The 15,424-nt window shown below is 46.4% G+C and overlaps 1 protein-coding gene across 8 annotated transcripts in view; it reads left to right on the forward strand.

Annotated features, from left to right (window-relative positions):
* The window catches only part of CHD4 (chromodomain helicase DNA binding protein 4), a 28,362-nt gene that overhangs the window by 989 nt on the left and 11,949 nt on the right, over window positions 1-15,424 (forward strand). For 5 of the 8 annotated variants that reach the window (XR_004809943.2, XM_049102465.1, XM_025471885.3 and 2 more), the window contains exons 2-24: window positions 2,647-2,768; window positions 2,995-3,210; window positions 3,427-3,545; window positions 3,690-3,931; window positions 4,186-4,313; window positions 4,563-4,698; window positions 4,853-5,031; window positions 5,218-5,457; window positions 6,512-6,715; window positions 6,835-7,040; window positions 7,396-7,527; window positions 7,610-7,706; window positions 8,389-8,580; window positions 9,291-9,491; window positions 9,678-9,815; window positions 10,088-10,209; window positions 10,301-10,474; window positions 10,814-10,955; window positions 11,042-11,173; window positions 11,286-11,403; window positions 13,455-13,579; window positions 13,918-14,155; window positions 14,320-14,495. Coding sequence is in view for 7 of the 8 variants with exons in the window: in XM_049102465.1 (XP_048958422.1) it covers window positions 2,647-2,768; window positions 2,995-3,210; window positions 3,427-3,545; window positions 3,690-3,931; window positions 4,186-4,313; window positions 4,563-4,698; window positions 4,853-5,031; window positions 5,218-5,457; window positions 6,512-6,715; window positions 6,835-7,040; window positions 7,396-7,527; window positions 7,610-7,706; window positions 8,389-8,580; window positions 9,291-9,491; window positions 9,678-9,815; window positions 10,088-10,209; window positions 10,301-10,474; window positions 10,814-10,955; window positions 11,042-11,173; window positions 11,286-11,403; window positions 13,455-13,579; window positions 13,918-14,155; window positions 14,320-14,495 (3,779 nt within the window). In the remaining variant the exon portion in view is untranslated. The remainder of the gene's footprint in view (window positions 1-2,646; window positions 2,769-2,994; window positions 3,211-3,426; window positions 3,546-3,689; window positions 3,932-4,185; window positions 4,314-4,562; window positions 4,699-4,852; window positions 5,032-5,217; window positions 5,458-6,511; window positions 6,716-6,834; window positions 7,041-7,395; window positions 7,528-7,609; window positions 7,707-8,388; window positions 8,581-9,290; window positions 9,492-9,677; window positions 9,816-10,087; window positions 10,210-10,300; window positions 10,475-10,813; window positions 10,956-11,041; window positions 11,174-11,285; window positions 11,404-13,454; window positions 13,580-13,917; window positions 14,156-14,319; window positions 14,496-15,424) is intronic. The other 3 variants (XM_025471889.3, XM_025471890.3, XM_025471891.3) reach the window with 2 other exon arrangements.

The raw sequence follows: 15,424 nt of genomic DNA on the forward strand, positions 1-15,424 counted from the left end.
ATTGGAGAAGCTCTTGTCTCTTCTCAAATGGTGATTGATGTCATGCATCTGAGTGGATGTCTCTCTCTTGTCTGTCTTTCCTTTTTCACAGCCCGTAGCTAAGTCACCTACTTGTTTCCTTGACCTTTTTTTCAAGCTTCTTTTTTTTTTTTAAATGTCATTTCTTTATCCTTCTGCTTATCTTTATTTTCGCTTTAATTCTGGAGCCTGCTGGTCGTGTTTTTGTTTCCCATCAAACATCTTTCACTTCTGCCTTCTCTCTCCTTAGCTGTAGCAGTAAGTTGAGGTCTGGGAAAGATGTTCCTACATTTTGGTGTTTTCTAAGTTGGAAGTCTTCAAGTCTTAGTTTGAAACTGAGGCCACTTAGTAAAGGGGTCAGTCTTGTTGCTGAGTCTTCAGCTGTTGGGATGAGAAACTTAGGCTCGAGTCTCATCACTGTGTAGACCAAGGTGGCAAATTTCTGTACTGTTGCCCAAGGTGGGGGTGGGGTAGCAGCATTGGTAACATGATCTGACTCTCTCTGTGAGGGGCGAGAGAAGTAGTAGTGCTGTCCAGCCAATGTTGGTTCCACATTTTGGCTTCCCATTGGCCCCTTGGGCTGGGGCTGCCCCTGTGTTGATTGGGAGCAGTGCAGGCTCCCAGGGTGAACTCTGCCCCAAGCTGTAGCATGACCCAGTTTTTCCACTTGCCACACCCCATTCCTGCCCCTTTCCCAAATCTTCTTTTATGTCTCAGCCACTTTGAATGTTGTCTCTGTGCATTATCTGCTTGAGAAGTTTGGGGGTCTTATGTGGATGGGTGTTCCCTTCACCTGCACGGGTTTGTCCTGGTGTCCAGCTTTCACGGAGGTGAGGAAGATGAGGAACTGAGAGATGTGACTTATTAGTGAGGGGGATGACATGGGGGATTGCTTTGAAAAAGCCTTAAGAAAATGGTTCTTTCTGGTGAGATCCAAGCTGGTGTTCCATTCCCAAGGGAATGGGAGGGGCTTTCATATGCCTGGCCTGATCCTGGGCTGAGTGGGGGGAGGCTGATGGTGCTTTGTCAAGCTTAATGTCTCATATTCCCTAGTATCTGCCTTGCTCAGGAAGGGCGGAGCCAGAAGCATTTTAGGGCTAGTTCTGGGAGTCAGGGGCGAATAGAAGGAAGCATATTGTCCCGCACTGTCCAGGTGCTGCTCTTCTTTTCTTCGTGTGAACATCACATATGCTGGATAGGTGGCTACTTCTAATCTGTGAGAGGTAGTTTAGGGTCTATGGCTTGGACTCTTGGGGAGGTAGGTGGTGAGAAGGGAACTGAGTTGTGGAGACTTCTGGCCTCCCATTCCTCAAGCTAAATTTTTTGGGTATCAAAAATTCAAGAAAGTTGTATGCTGTGACCACAGCTCCACTGAGTTTTTGTTAAATCTTAGTTCTGATGATTGGAAAAATAATTATGATTGAGGCAGTAACCCAGTCTTTCTTGTGGTATTACCCTTCATGTTTGTCTTGGGTTTCCTTGCCTAGGACATTAAAGTGGCTTGTTGAGAACTGTGTCATCCCAAAATAGGTGTTAGGAGAAGTGGTATGTGGACCTGGGGCCAGGTAGCAATTTGGGAAGTCTTGTGAGGGTAGTCTTTCCTCGGCTACCTCTCTCAACCCAACCCCCTCTCCCCTGCTACTTCCTGTCCTATGTTGGCAGCTGGGTGCCCTGGGCTGGCTTTTGCGGTCAGGAGCCATTTTCCCTCTCCTCAGTGGGTGAGGCACTCCCTCCTTCTCTCCACTCCCTTCTCCACTCCCGCCTCCCTGGGCGGGGGTGGCTTAGGAAGAAGGAGAGAGAGGAGGGAGGAGGGAGTTGGTGTGAATGTGTGTTAGTTACAAAGGAAGCTGCCTCCTGGCCTTCTCCTCCCCCTGTGCCCCTTCCCACCTAGCCCTGCCCAGGAGCTCTCAGTATTACCCTAGGCTTTGTGTGTGCTCCCAGCCAGGGAAGGAGGTGGAGCCAGATGGGAGGAGGATGGGGGTGTGTGTGGAGGAGATGGTGACAGCTGGGCTGATTTGGGCCCCTGGGGAGAAGAGGCTACTGACCCAGGAGAAGCTGGGGAGGAACAGTAGAGCTGGAGATGGGGAAAGGAAATCATGTTTGGGAGTGGGTGTGATATTGGGCGGACAACTGAACCTGGGGCTTGAGGATTCTGGTGGTTTTAAGCAGTGATGACCCAGAGTGGGTAGTCAAGGGTGTGGTTTCTGGGCCCCCTGCACTGATAGGCTCTTTCATTTTCATTCCTTGCTTTGTAGAATATTTGGTGGGCAGTTAGAGGAGGGCTAGATATATTTCTCTTATTTGGTTAATTCTAAGCAGCTTGCTGGAGCTGCACTGGTGAACATATAGAGGACTCCTGTTAAAGATGAGGGAAAGGAGGCAGGGGTCTGGACAGCTGCCCGAGGTGGGCCTGGTCTGGCCTGGCAGGCCTATTTCGGGTATATACAGCTCTCTCTTTGTCTGTTTTTGTCCTGAGTATCAGCTTCCTTCTGTGGAGAGTATAGCAGTTCTCTTCAGTGGAATCTGGGACAAGAGGTGGGGGAATAAAGTCTAAAGCCTCTGGATTAGGCTCTAACCTTTTGCTATTGATCTTTTCTCTACCTGTCTTTCTCTGCCAAATATATGTAGAAAATGAAGAGGACCCAGAAGAGGATTTGTCAGAAGCAGAGACTCCAAAGCTCAAGAAGAAGAAAAAGCCTAAGAAACCTCGGGACCCTAAAATCCCTAAGAGCAAACGCCAAAAAAAGGAGGTGAGTGGGTGACTGGATGTTTTGGGGAATAATAAGAAGAAGGGAGCAGCTCTGAGAATGGTCGACGGGTAGGAGGGGCATTTGTTTCTTCTTCTAGAATGGTGGGCCAGGTCCTCAGGTCCTCAGCCCTGGGGATGAGCCTCAGGGCTGTCCTGAGGTCAGCATGTGTGTAGCATGTGTGTGTCTGTCTCCCTCTCCCTCTCCCTCTCCCCCTTCCCTGCTCCAGCGTATGCTCTTATGCCGGCAGCTGGGGGACAGCTCTGGGGAGGGGCCGGAGTTTGTGGAGGAGGAGGAAGAGGTGGCTCTTCGCTCAGACAGTGAGGGCAGCGACTATACCCCTGGCAAGAAGAAGAAGAAGAAGCTTGGACCTAAGAAAGAAAAGAAGAGCAAATCCAAGCGGAAGGAAGAGGAAGAAGAGGATGACGACGACGATGATTCAAAGGTGCCTGGACCTCTGTCCTTTCCTCTGTGCTTGCTGTCCACCTCTGTCCTTTATCTCCCAGATAATGCCCTGCCCCTTAGTGCCCTTCTCTCCCCGTTTGAAATGATTTTCTCTTTGCTCTTCTTCCCTGGTCTTGGAAGCCTTCATCTCAGCTCAGATTCCCTTTAGCAAGTGTGGGTACTAGGTGTCAGGTCTTTGACCTTGCTCTCTCTGCAGGAGCCTAAATCATCTGCTCAGCTCCTAGAAGACTGGGGCATGGAAGACATTGACCATGTGTTCTCAGAGGAGGATTATCGTACCCTCACCAACTACAAGGCCTTCAGCCAGTTTGTCCGGTAAACAAGAGGGTCTTGGGCCTGGGAGAGGAGAGTGCTTGTATGATTCTCAATACACTTCTCTTTCTCTTCTCACTTCTCTTTCTCTCTCTTTTATTCTTAAACTTCTTTTCACTTTGTTGTTCTTGTCCATTTGTCCCCCAGACCCCTCATTGCTGCCAAAAATCCCAAGATTGCTGTCTCCAAAATGATGATGGTTTTGGGTGCAAAGTGGCGTGAGTTCAGTACCAACAATCCCTTCAAAGGCAGTTCTGGGGCTTCAGTGGCGGCAGCAGCAGCAGCAGCGGTGGCTGTGGTGGAGAGCATGGTGACGGCCACTGAAGTTGCACCACCTCCTCCCCCGGTGGAGGTCCCTATCCGCAAGGCCAAGACCAAGGAGGGCAAAGGTGAAATGGGACCCAATGCAAGGCGGGACTGACATGGGCTTGGGATGTTGAAGTTAGAGGAAGCATGGGGGTGCTGCTCTGTTAGCCTAAAGATAGAGGAGTGTGAGGGAGAAATGAGTCCTGGATTTAGGAGGTTTGGGAAGCTGAACATGGGGAAACCAGCTTAGGTGGAGAATATTTTATCATCTTCCCCATCTTCTACCTTGTCATGCATTTGGATTATACGATCTTACTTGTGCTTTTCTGATTTTTAGGTCCCAATGCTCGGAGGAAGCCAAAGGGCAGCCCTCGTGTACCTGATGCCAAGAAGCCTAAACCTAAGAAAGTAGCTCCCCTGAAAATCAAGCTGGGAGGTTTTGGTTCTAAGCGTAAGAGATCCTCGGTGAGAGCCCAACCCATCCCTTTGGTGAGGGTGTCTTATCTAATAATGATGTTACTTTATGTCAGAGTCTAGCCTTTATAGTAGGCATGTAAGAATGGGGACAGTTGGCTCCACAACAAGGTGACTAGGCTTCTTACTTGACTGTCCTGGCTGGGGTTCTAGCACCCTTAGTAAGAGAGTGATCCCTTCTCTAGCGTTCTCCTTTCCCTTGGCTTCAACCTCTAACTTTCTTTCTTTTCATTCTGCCAGAGTGAGGATGATGACTTAGATGTGGAATCTGACTTCGATGATGCCAGTATCAATAGCTATTCTGTTTCTGACGGTTCCACCAGCCGCAGTAGCCGCAGCCGCAAGAAACTCCGAACCACTAAAAAGAAAAAGAAAGGTGTGTTTATTTTTTGTGTCTGTGTGTGAATGGGATAGGGTGGGAATGATTGGGGAAGAATCTCCCTAAGGAGATCAGGGTTGAATTTATTTTAGAGGGGGCGGGGGGAGGTAGTTTTTTTCTAATAACTGGGCTTTCCCTCTTCCTTGCCCAGGCGAGGAGGAGGTGACTGCTGTGGATGGTTATGAGACAGACCACCAGGACTATTGCGAGGTGTGCCAGCAAGGCGGTGAGATCATCCTGTGTGATACCTGTCCCCGAGCTTACCACATGGTCTGCCTGGATCCGGATATGGAGAAGGCTCCTGAGGGCAAGTGGAGCTGTCCACACTGCGTGAGTACCTGGCCATTGTGTGGCCCTTTGGAACCCTTGAGAGGAAGGGTGGGATGATGGGGTTTTTTTGGGCCTGGGTGGTGTTCCTGGTGTGGACTTTGGGAAGCATTCAAAAGAATGATGGGTGTGGTTCTGATTTGGGTGGGTGGGGGGGGGTGGTGATCTGACTCTGGTCCTTTACTGCAGGAGAAGGAAGGCATCCAGTGGGAGGCTAAAGAGGACAATTCAGAGGGTGAGGAGATCCTGGAAGAGGTTGGAGGAGACCCTGAAGAGGAGGATGACCACCATATGGAATTCTGTCGTGTCTGTAAGGATGGTGGGGAGTTGCTCTGCTGCGACACTTGTCCTTCATCTTACCACATCCACTGCCTGAACCCCCCACTGCCAGAGATCCCTAATGGTGAATGGCTCTGTCCCCGTTGTACGGTGAGTGACTGACCCCAGCAAAGGTGGGAGGTGTGGGTAGTGCAGTCTAGCAGAAGGGTATACCTCTTTCATGTGTCGGCTTGGGGAGGGGGGGGGTGCTGAGGTGCAGGAGAGGTCATTGGAGAACTCTTTGTTTTTTAGCCCTGAGACAAGTTATTTTCCTTTCTCATATAGTCTGGGAAAACGTAGGACTAACTTTGAATAGAGGAGTTGATGTTTTGCCAGCTCTCTTAAGGGTTGTGCTTCTAGCTTAGAGCATCCACCCTGTCTTGGCACCCAGCCTTGAGGTCTTGGTAGCTTATTTTATTTTACTTTATTTTTTAAAAGATTTTACTTATTTATTTGAGAGAGAGAGAGAATGAGCAAGGGGAAGAGCAGGGGAAGAGGGAGAAGCAGACTCCTGCTGAGCAGGGAGCCCTACATGGGGCTGGAACCCAGGACCCTGGGATCATGACCCAAGCCAAAGGCAGATGCTTAAGCAACTGAGCCACCCAGGTGCCCCGAGGTCTTAGTAGTTTAGAATGGTTAGTAGAGTCACTTAATTGCTTGTCAGTTGGTTATGAGAGGAATTTTGGGATCCAAGTCTTGGGGCTTTCTGTGCTTTCCTTGTTCTGGGTTGTTGTTGAAGTCTAGTTACTGTCCCTGTTAAACATATAGTAGCGATAGGGTCACTCAGGTACTGGATGAAGTCCAGAAGTAGAGCAGGAGTTCTATTATTATTTACTTAGAGTGGTCCTTCTTGAAATGAGATTTAAAATTTTTTTTTGAGATTTTAAAGTTTTTATCATTTATTTATTTCTATTTTTTTTATTTTTTAATTTTTTTAAAATTTTTATTTATTTTTTTATCATTTATTTATTTAAGAGAGAGAGTGAGAGCATGTACGTGCACGAGTGGGGGTGCAAGGGTGGAGGTGGGGAGAGCAACTCAAGCAGAGTCCTCGATCCCATGACCCCGAGACCATGACCCAAGCCAAAACCAAGAGTCAGGTTCCCAACTGTGTCATTTCCTCCTCTTGGTAATGATTTGGTGTTGAATCCTCTTTTTTTCTCAGTGTCCAGCTCTTAAGGGCAAAGTTCAGAAGATTCTAATCTGGAAATGGGGTCAGCCACCATCTCCCACACCAGTGCCTCGGCCTCCAGATGCTGATCCCAATACTCCCTCTCCCAAGCCCCTGGAGGGGCGGCCAGAGCGGCAATTCTTTGTGAAGTGGCAAGGCATGTCTTATTGGCACTGCTCCTGGGTATCTGAACTGCAGGTAAACCTGGGATAGGCTAGAGATCTGGGGGCTGCAGGGAAGAGGGTCGTGAGAAATAGCCTTGTGGATGGAAGGAACGGATGCCACTCCTTGGTGACTGCTATCCTCTCTGCCTGCAGTTGGAGCTGCACTGTCAAGTGATGTTCCGAAACTATCAGCGGAAGAATGATATGGATGAACCACCTTCTGGGGACTTTGGTGGTGATGAAGAGAAGAGCCGGAAGCGTAAGAACAAAGACCCTAAATTTGCAGAAATGGAGGAACGCTTCTATCGCTATGGCATAAAACCTGAGTGGATGATGATCCACCGAATTCTCAACCACAGGTACCAGTGGAGCTGGGCCAGACTGGTGGTGGTCTTGGGCATATTGGAGGTAGGCAGCATATCCATTGAGAGACTGCTGCCCAAGGGATTAAGAAAATGGATGTCACCGGTGATTTAAACTTGGAAGAGATGTGTACTTGATATATTATTAACTGACTGAATCCTGGTATTTGAGCCACAGGAGAAGACTATAGATTAGATGTAATTTTAGGTCCAAAGACTGTGTAGTAGACTCTGATTACATGTGGCATCTGGCATTCCTAGAAGTCTAGTTTGGAATACCCATTATTGGCACTTTTTGAGAGTGAGGCATGGCCTTCTGGCTCTGAAGATTTTTTTCTCCTTGACCTTGTAGTGTGGACAAGAAGGGCCACGTCCACTACTTGATCAAATGGCGGGACTTGCCCTACGATCAGGCATCCTGGGAGAGTGAGGATGTGGAGATACAGGACTACGACCTCTTCAAGCAGAGCTATTGGAACCACAGGTGGGCAGCTTTGCTGAGGTGTGGAGTTTGTTCTTATTGAGAAAAGGACTCTAGACAGCTGTGTGATGTTTGTCTTCTTTAGGGAGTTAATGAGGGGTGAGGAAGGACGACCAGGCAAGAAGCTCAAGAAGGTGAAGCTGAGGAAGTTGGAGAGGCCTCCTGAAACTCCTACAGTTGATGTGAGTTGGGGCAGAAGAAAGGGTAGAATTTGTTGGGTAGGAGGATAAATCTCATGTGCTCTAGTCCTCTGATGTTGCTCTTACTGATGCTCTGCCAATAGTAACTTCAGAGTAGAATGCTTCCCTACTTCTCCACAGCTCTAAACCAGGGATATGCTAGAATCATTTTCTTCTTGCATCATCAAAAATAAAAACATAGGAGATGGTGTTTCCTGTGATTGAGCAAGTATTATCTAGGGATGGGTCACACAACTACACTTTTATGAAACTGGTATTGGAACCTGGGTCTTCTGACTCATAATTCAATGGCTCAGTTCCTCTGGGTTTTATTTGTGTAATATAATGTAAGGGCTGTTAAGGTTAAAAAGACGACCCTAGGGGGAACATACGATTATTTACCAGGTGAACCTTGCTTAGCAGAATTACTGTATTGCTAGGGAGGCTACGATGTATCTTTCAGGGATCTGTAGGATCAAGATCTCCCATCTGTCTGACAGGTTAGTTGCCTTCCTGGAGGACCCTAAATCAAACACAAAGTTACAATAGCTGTTGGGGATCTTTCCCCCCCCCACAATCTTTGTGGCTCTTAAGAATCTAGTGAGGATGTGTGAGGAGCAAGCATCTGTTATCTTACGGAAGGGAGTTCTTGCCGGCACTTGACTTCCTTCATTTCATCCTTCAGCCAACAGTGAAGTATGAGCGACAGCCAGAGTACCTGGATGCTACAGGGGGAACCCTGCACCCCTATCAAATGGAGGGCTTGAACTGGTTGCGCTTCTCCTGGGCTCAAGGCACCGACACCATCTTGGCTGATGAGATGGGCCTTGGGAAGACTGTCCAGACAGCAGTCTTCCTCTATTCTCTCTACAAGGAGGTAGGAAAGCTGGGGCTGTTAGTTTTTTTGTGTGGGTATTTTGTGTTGTGGTCGTTTCACATTTTGAGGAGAGAGGAAAAGGAAGGAAAAATTGGTCACAAAACTTTTTTTTTTTTTTTTTAATTTTTTTTTCTTTTTTTAATTTTTACTTATTCATGATAGTCACACAGAGAGAGAGAGAGAGAGGCAGAGACACAGGCAGAGGGAGAAGCGGGCTCCATGCACCGGGAGCCCGACGTGGGACTCAATCCCGGGTCTCCAGGATCGTGCCCTGGGCCAAAGGCAGGCGCTAAACCGCTGCGCCACCCAGGGATCCCGGTCACAAAACTTGAAGAACACTGTTGAATGACAGTCAGGTAGACACATGTCCACAGAGATAGACTGGGGAGATGGCAACCTGGGTAGAGTCAGTGGTAGATGCATAGAGCCTCAGTCTTGGAGGAATAAATACCTGTTGAGATAAAGAGAGCTGTGAGTGGAATTAGCATGGAAAGACATACAGGAAAGGCTCAGATTTTAAACTCTCTGTAAAGGTGGCTGTGCTGTGGGAAGTAGGCAAGGCGTTTACGTACGTAGAGAAAGGCAAGGGTAGGAGCAGCACACATGCCGGTCCTTGGCTGGCTTTGTGGGCAGTGGTAGAGATGGGTGCTAGGCCAGTAGTATGCTGGGGCCCTCAGTCCTTACTCTGCCACTTTTCTTCTTTCTCCAAGGGTCATTCCAAAGGCCCTTTCCTAGTCAGTGCCCCTCTTTCTACCATCATCAACTGGGAGCGGGAGTTTGAAATGTGGGCTCCAGATATGTATGTGGTGACCTATGTGGGTGACAAAGACAGCCGTGCCATCATCCGAGAGAATGAGTTCTCCTTTGAAGACAACGCCATTCGTGGTGGCAAGAAAGCCTCTCGTATGAAGGTATCTCAGTGGTAGGGAGAGCACCCTAGAGGGAGTTGTTGCTGTGGGCTTACTGCTTCTTCTGACCTCAGTCCCTGAGGTGAGGCAGAAGGATAACAATTGGGAGGAGGAAAGACCCATAAGTCTCTTGGGTTAACCTGCATTGGAGGAGTTGAACATTAGTGACCAGGTCTACTCCTTGTGTAGAAAGAGGCATCTGTGAAATTCCACGTGCTGCTGACATCTTATGAATTGATCACCATTGACATGGCTATCTTGGGTTCCATTGATTGGGCCTGCCTTATCGTGGATGAAGCGCATCGTCTCAAGAACAATCAGTCAAAGGTGAAGGAAGGGAGGGAGGTTATGGCCCCTGGTTTGAGTTTTCTGGTACCACCTACTCATTAAGAGGGGACCTAGGAGGAGAGGAAAGGGTCAAGTGGTCTCTCTGCCTTCCCTCCTCACTTGGGATTCCCCTTGGTGGCCAGGCCTTAAAAGGGAGATAGAGATGCGGGGTGGGGAGGGCTTAACTATTGGGCAGCAAAACAGCTCAGTTTGCAGAGATTTACCAGAGCCCTCTTTTCATTGAATTTTACCTTCTCCGTCTGCTTCTTCAGTTCTTCCGGGTCTTAAATGGTTACTCACTCCAACACAAGCTGTTGCTGACTGGGACTCCGTTACAAAACAATCTAGAAGAGTTGTTTCATTTGCTCAACTTTCTCACCCCTGAGAGATTCCAGTAAGTGTACATTTCTCCATAATCAGCTGATAATTCTGCTTCAAATCTTCCTGTTGCCCATTTCCTATATCACTTTCCTTTCTTTCTGAAGCAATTTAGAAGGCTTCTTGGAGGAGTTTGCTGACATTGCCAAGGAGGACCAGATTAAAAAACTGCATGATATGCTGGGCCCTCATATGTTGCGGCGTCTCAAAGCTGATGTGTTCAAGAATATGCCATCCAAGACAGAACTGATAGTGCGTGTGGAGCTGAGCCCCATGCAGAAGTGAGTCAGAAGGTTCAGAAGCATCGACTCCATTTTGTAAAAGTAGTTAGATACCTACTAGTCTGAAGAGTGCTTCCGATTCCTCCCTATACTTTGCTTCAGGGCATCTGGTGACCAGCGCAAGCAAGATCTCCAGAAACTTGATGCCATAGTTCTTATTTAGTTGAATACCTTATTTAACATGGTGGTGCTGGTGCTTATTAGGGTTCCATCTGTTAGGTCCCAAAGTGAGGTATGTTGGGAGGGAGATCTCAGACTTTGGGATGGTATTATGAGTCATGTGAAGTTAGGAGTCCTATAAAAGCTCTTGAGTCTGATCTTTCTGTCTTATCCACGTAGGAAATACTACAAGTACATTCTCACTCGAAACTTTGAAGCACTCAATGCTCGAGGTGGTGGCAACCAAGTTTCTCTGCTAAATGTGGTGATGGATCTGAAGAAGTGCTGCAACCACCCGTACCTCTTTCCCGTGGCTGCAATGGTATGCTGTGCCTCCTCTTGCTCCTCACTGGGCTGGAGTTGCTCCATTTGGTTCAATGTTTTTCTCTTTTGTGCTGCTTTCCTCAGGAAGCCCCTAAAATGCCTAATGGCATGTATGATGGCAGTGCCCTAATTCGAGCATCTGGGAAATTATTGCTGCTACAGAAGATGCTCAAGAACCTTAAGGAGGGTGGGCACCGTGTACTCATCTTCTCTCAGGTATTTTGTGGGCTGGGCTGGGAGCTTAAGAAAACGGTAGACAGCCCTTAGTGAGATGAGGCAGGCAATTGTCATCTGACTTCCCCTTAATTAAACTGTGCTTCTTTTCTAGATGACCAAGATGCTAGACCTATTAGAAGATTTCTTGGAACATGAAGGTTATAAGTATGAACGTATTGACGGTGGGATTACTGGGAATATGCGGCAAGAGGCCATTGACCGCTTCAATGGTAAGTGAGGAGGAGTGGCTTCAGTCTGTATGTTCTCATTCACTCACGACTTTGCATGGATCATTTGTTCTTGTATGCCTGCTTTTCTGTGTGGTTCTTTAGGATTTTTGTCAATTGATGTGAAAGAGTAAAGCTTTTGAATGCCTTGATTGAATGTATTGGGCTTTTCCTAGCAGATAATTTTTTCCTTTGGAGTCTTCATCCTTTTTTTTTTTTTTTTTTCATTTATTTATTCATGAGAGACACACAGAGAAAGAGGCAGAGACACAGACAGAGGGAGAAGCAGGTTCCATGCAGGGAGCCCGACATGGGACTCGATCCAGGGTCTCCAGGATCACCCCCTGGGCCAAAGGCAGGCACTAAACCGTTGAGCCACCAGGGCTGCCTCGTCTTCATCCTTTTTGATATACGAGGAGCTTTCATTTAACCCTCTTTGTTGTATCTTGAGGCCCAGAGAGGGACCAGGACTTACTCAACTGAGCCATTCATAGCAGACTTGTCTCTCAGTAGCTGCCGCTCTTCCTCCTCCTCCTCTTTATTTTTAATTTAATTAATTTTTTTAGAAAGTTTTTTTTTTAATATTTTATTTATTCATGAGAGACACACACACACACACAGGCAGAGACATAGGCAGAGGGAGAAGCAGACTCCATGCAGGCAGGGAGCCTGATGTGGAACTCGATTTCAGGACCCCAGGATCACTCCCTGGACCAAAGGCAGGCGCTAAACTGCTGAGCCACCCAGGGATCCCCTAGAAAGTTTATTAACTTTTTTTATTAATATCTGTACTCACCATGGGGCTTGAACTCGTGACCCCAAGATTGAGTATTACATGCTCTTCCAACTGAGTCAGCCAAGTACCCCCTCACTTTTTATTTTAAAATAATTTTGGACTTCTTTTTGTTTTTGTTTTTTGTTTTTTTTACGATTTTATTTATTTATTTGGCAGAGAATGAGAGAGCACAATCAGGTGGAGGGTTAGAGGGAGAAGGAGAAGCAGGCTCCTGGGATACCAGGGAGCCCAACACAGGGCTTGATCCCAGGACCCTGGGATCATGACCTGAGCTGAAGGCAGACGCTTAACCTACTGAGCCACTCAGGTGCCCCTAATTTTGGACTTTAAAGTAGCAAAAAATAATACAGAGTTCACATATATTCTTCACTCAACTTCTCTTAATAATAACTGCTTATATAACCACAGTACAACTGTCAAAAGCAGGATGTGATGACTGATGTCATACTTGTAACTAAAACTGTAGACCTTAATTGAATGTCACCAGTTTTCCTCCTAATGTCCTTTTTCTATTTCAGGATCCAATACCAGATCTCCCATTGGATTTGGTTATTGTGTCTCTTCTTCTCTGTGACAGTTCTTCATTCTTTCCTTTGCTATCATGCTGTTGATACTTTTGAGGATCACTAGTTAGTTGTTCTGGACTGTCTCTAAGTTTGGGTTTGTCTGATGCTTTCTCTTGAGTAGGTTGAGCTTATTAGACAGTTTGGGCAAGAATGCCATAAAAGCAATGCTATGTTCTTTTCATTGCATCATACCAAAGGGAGGACATGATATTGATAATGTTCCATTACTGGTGATGTTAACCTTGATCACTCAGTTCAGGTGGTATCTACTTAGTATCTCTACTGTACTCTTTTTCATATTATAATTGATATCTTTTTTTTTTTTTAATTGACGTATCGTTGACACAGTAAAGTATCAGGTGTGCCGGGTGGTAATTAGACAACTGTGAGTTATGCTCACTACAAGTGTAGCTGCCATCTGTCTTCATACAACACTATTATAGTATCCCTGTATTTCCTGTGCTGTGCCTTTCACCTCCATGACTGGATGAGGGAGGTATTTGAGACTGTGGTCTTACACTGTTTCTCCTTAAACTTGCACATTGATCTCAGCATCCATCCGTGGACCTTGCTTATAGTGATTTACTACTGTGGTGTTTGCCTGATGATGTTTTATATTTCTGACATTTCTTCTACATTTATTAATTGGAATTCAGGAGACACTAATAATGGTGTTTTGGTTCCTTTTGTAGCACCGGGTGCTCAACAGTTCTGCTTTTTGCTTTCCACGCGGGCTGGGGGCCTTGGAATCAATCTGGCCACTGCTGACACAGTTATTATCTATGACTCTGACTGGAACCCCCATAATGACATCCAGGTGAGCAGAGGTAGCAGCCTTCATATACAGTAACTTACTAGTATAATGCAAGTATTCTCTGTGAAGGCTTTACCATCTGGAATTAGTTGTTTCAGGGGGGAAACAGTAGATTCTTTCTATGTCTTTTATATCACATGAGCCAGAGAGTTTGGATTAGCTATGGTCTTATTTGGGGTAACATGATAAAGGGTGGGGCCCAGGGGGGTAGTTCATTTGAAAGCAAGTTGCAGCTCTTGCCTTGTGCTGGATTTAGCTTATTATGTGGACATCAAGGCAACAGCAGAAGCAGGAAAATATGGTTACTTCAATTTCTGGCTTTGTTGTGTACCCAACTTCAGGCTTTTAGCAGAGCTCACCGTATTGGGCAAAATAAGAAGGTGATGATTTATCGATTTGTGACCCGTGCGTCAGTGGAGGAGCGCATCACGCAGGTGGCAAAGAAGAAGATGATGCTGACGCATCTAGTGGTTCGGCCTGGGCTGGGCTCCAAGACTGGATCCATGTCCAAACAAGAGCTTGATGACATCCTCAAGTTTGGCACTGAGGAACTATTTAAGGATGAAGCCACAGATGGAGGTGAGCTGGTCAGGAACTTGTTTTGGTGCGGGGCTTGGCCTCTCTAAAGGGTATATTTGATACTTAGGGTCCTGAGACTTGGACCTAGGGTCTTCTAAGATGTGCTTTTACCACTGCAGCTGCTGAAGCTGACTTTGAGGGTGTGGACCCCTGATTCTTTACAGGAGGAGACAACAAAGAGGGGGAAGATAGCAGTGTTATCCACTATGATGATAAGGCCATTGAGCGACTTCTGGACCGTAACCAAGATGAGACAGAAGACACAGAACTGCAGGGCATGAATGAATACTTGAGCTCATTCAAAGTGGCCCAGTATGTGGTGCGGGAAGAAGAGATGGGGGTGAGTATGAGTCCAAGACAATGCTATGCTTGGTGATTGGTCTGGAAATTGTTACTGAGACCAGGATGGTATTTGATCCAAGAGGAAAACATCTGTACGTAAGTCAGTACATTGATGAACTGATAAACCTCTTTCTTTGAAAATAAATACTATCACATACGGGCAATCGCATTTTCATTTTTGCCATGGCTGTCAGAAAACTCACAGCTAAATTTCCTACTCAAAACTTATCTGTATTAGTTCTTCCTCTTCAGAATCTCATTTTCACTAACTCATTTTATTAACCCTACGAATTAACTTTTGATTGTTATCAAGTCTCTGGAGAAAAGGCAAGAGATGAGATACTTATCTAACCAACTCATTTCCCTGTATTTTTTAAAAACATTAGAATTGTTTTCCCTTCTTCTTTTCCTTTCCTTTACTTGGTCTCTTATACAAAACAACAACAAGAAAACCTAAAACTGATAAATGCGTGGTTTCTTTAATAATTCCCCCCCCCCAAAAAAAAATAGAGTATAAAATGGAAAAAAAAATCACTTTCTCTTCTGGTCCCCTTTATTTATTTTATTTTATTTTATTTTTTTTTCTGGTCCCCTTTAGACCACTTAACTCAGGGTTCTTTGAATTGGCGTAGATTTCTGGCAGTATTTGCTATCTTTTCTTTTCTCATCTTTCCCATTCAGAACCATCTCCCTTGCTGTGCTTGTCTGATATATACCTGTTACCTTTGTTCCCTTCTGGAGGTGATGCCGCCAGCCTCTGTTGTGGGTAGTGGCGGCTAAAAAGTCTGACCTGGCTCTACGGACCAGCAGTGTTTAATCATGACAGCCCTTCTGTGAGGTGCTCCCTGTTTCGGTCATGGCAGGGGCTGTGTGATTGACTAGGGCAGCACATGCTGGGTGTTTGGGAAGGGAGGGTGGTTCGCCCAC

The sequence above is a fragment of the Canis lupus genome, chromosome 27 (assembly GCF_003254725.2).
Source record: "Canis lupus dingo isolate Sandy chromosome 27, ASM325472v2, whole genome shotgun sequence".
NCBI lineage: Eukaryota > Metazoa > Chordata > Mammalia > Carnivora > Canidae > Canis > Canis lupus.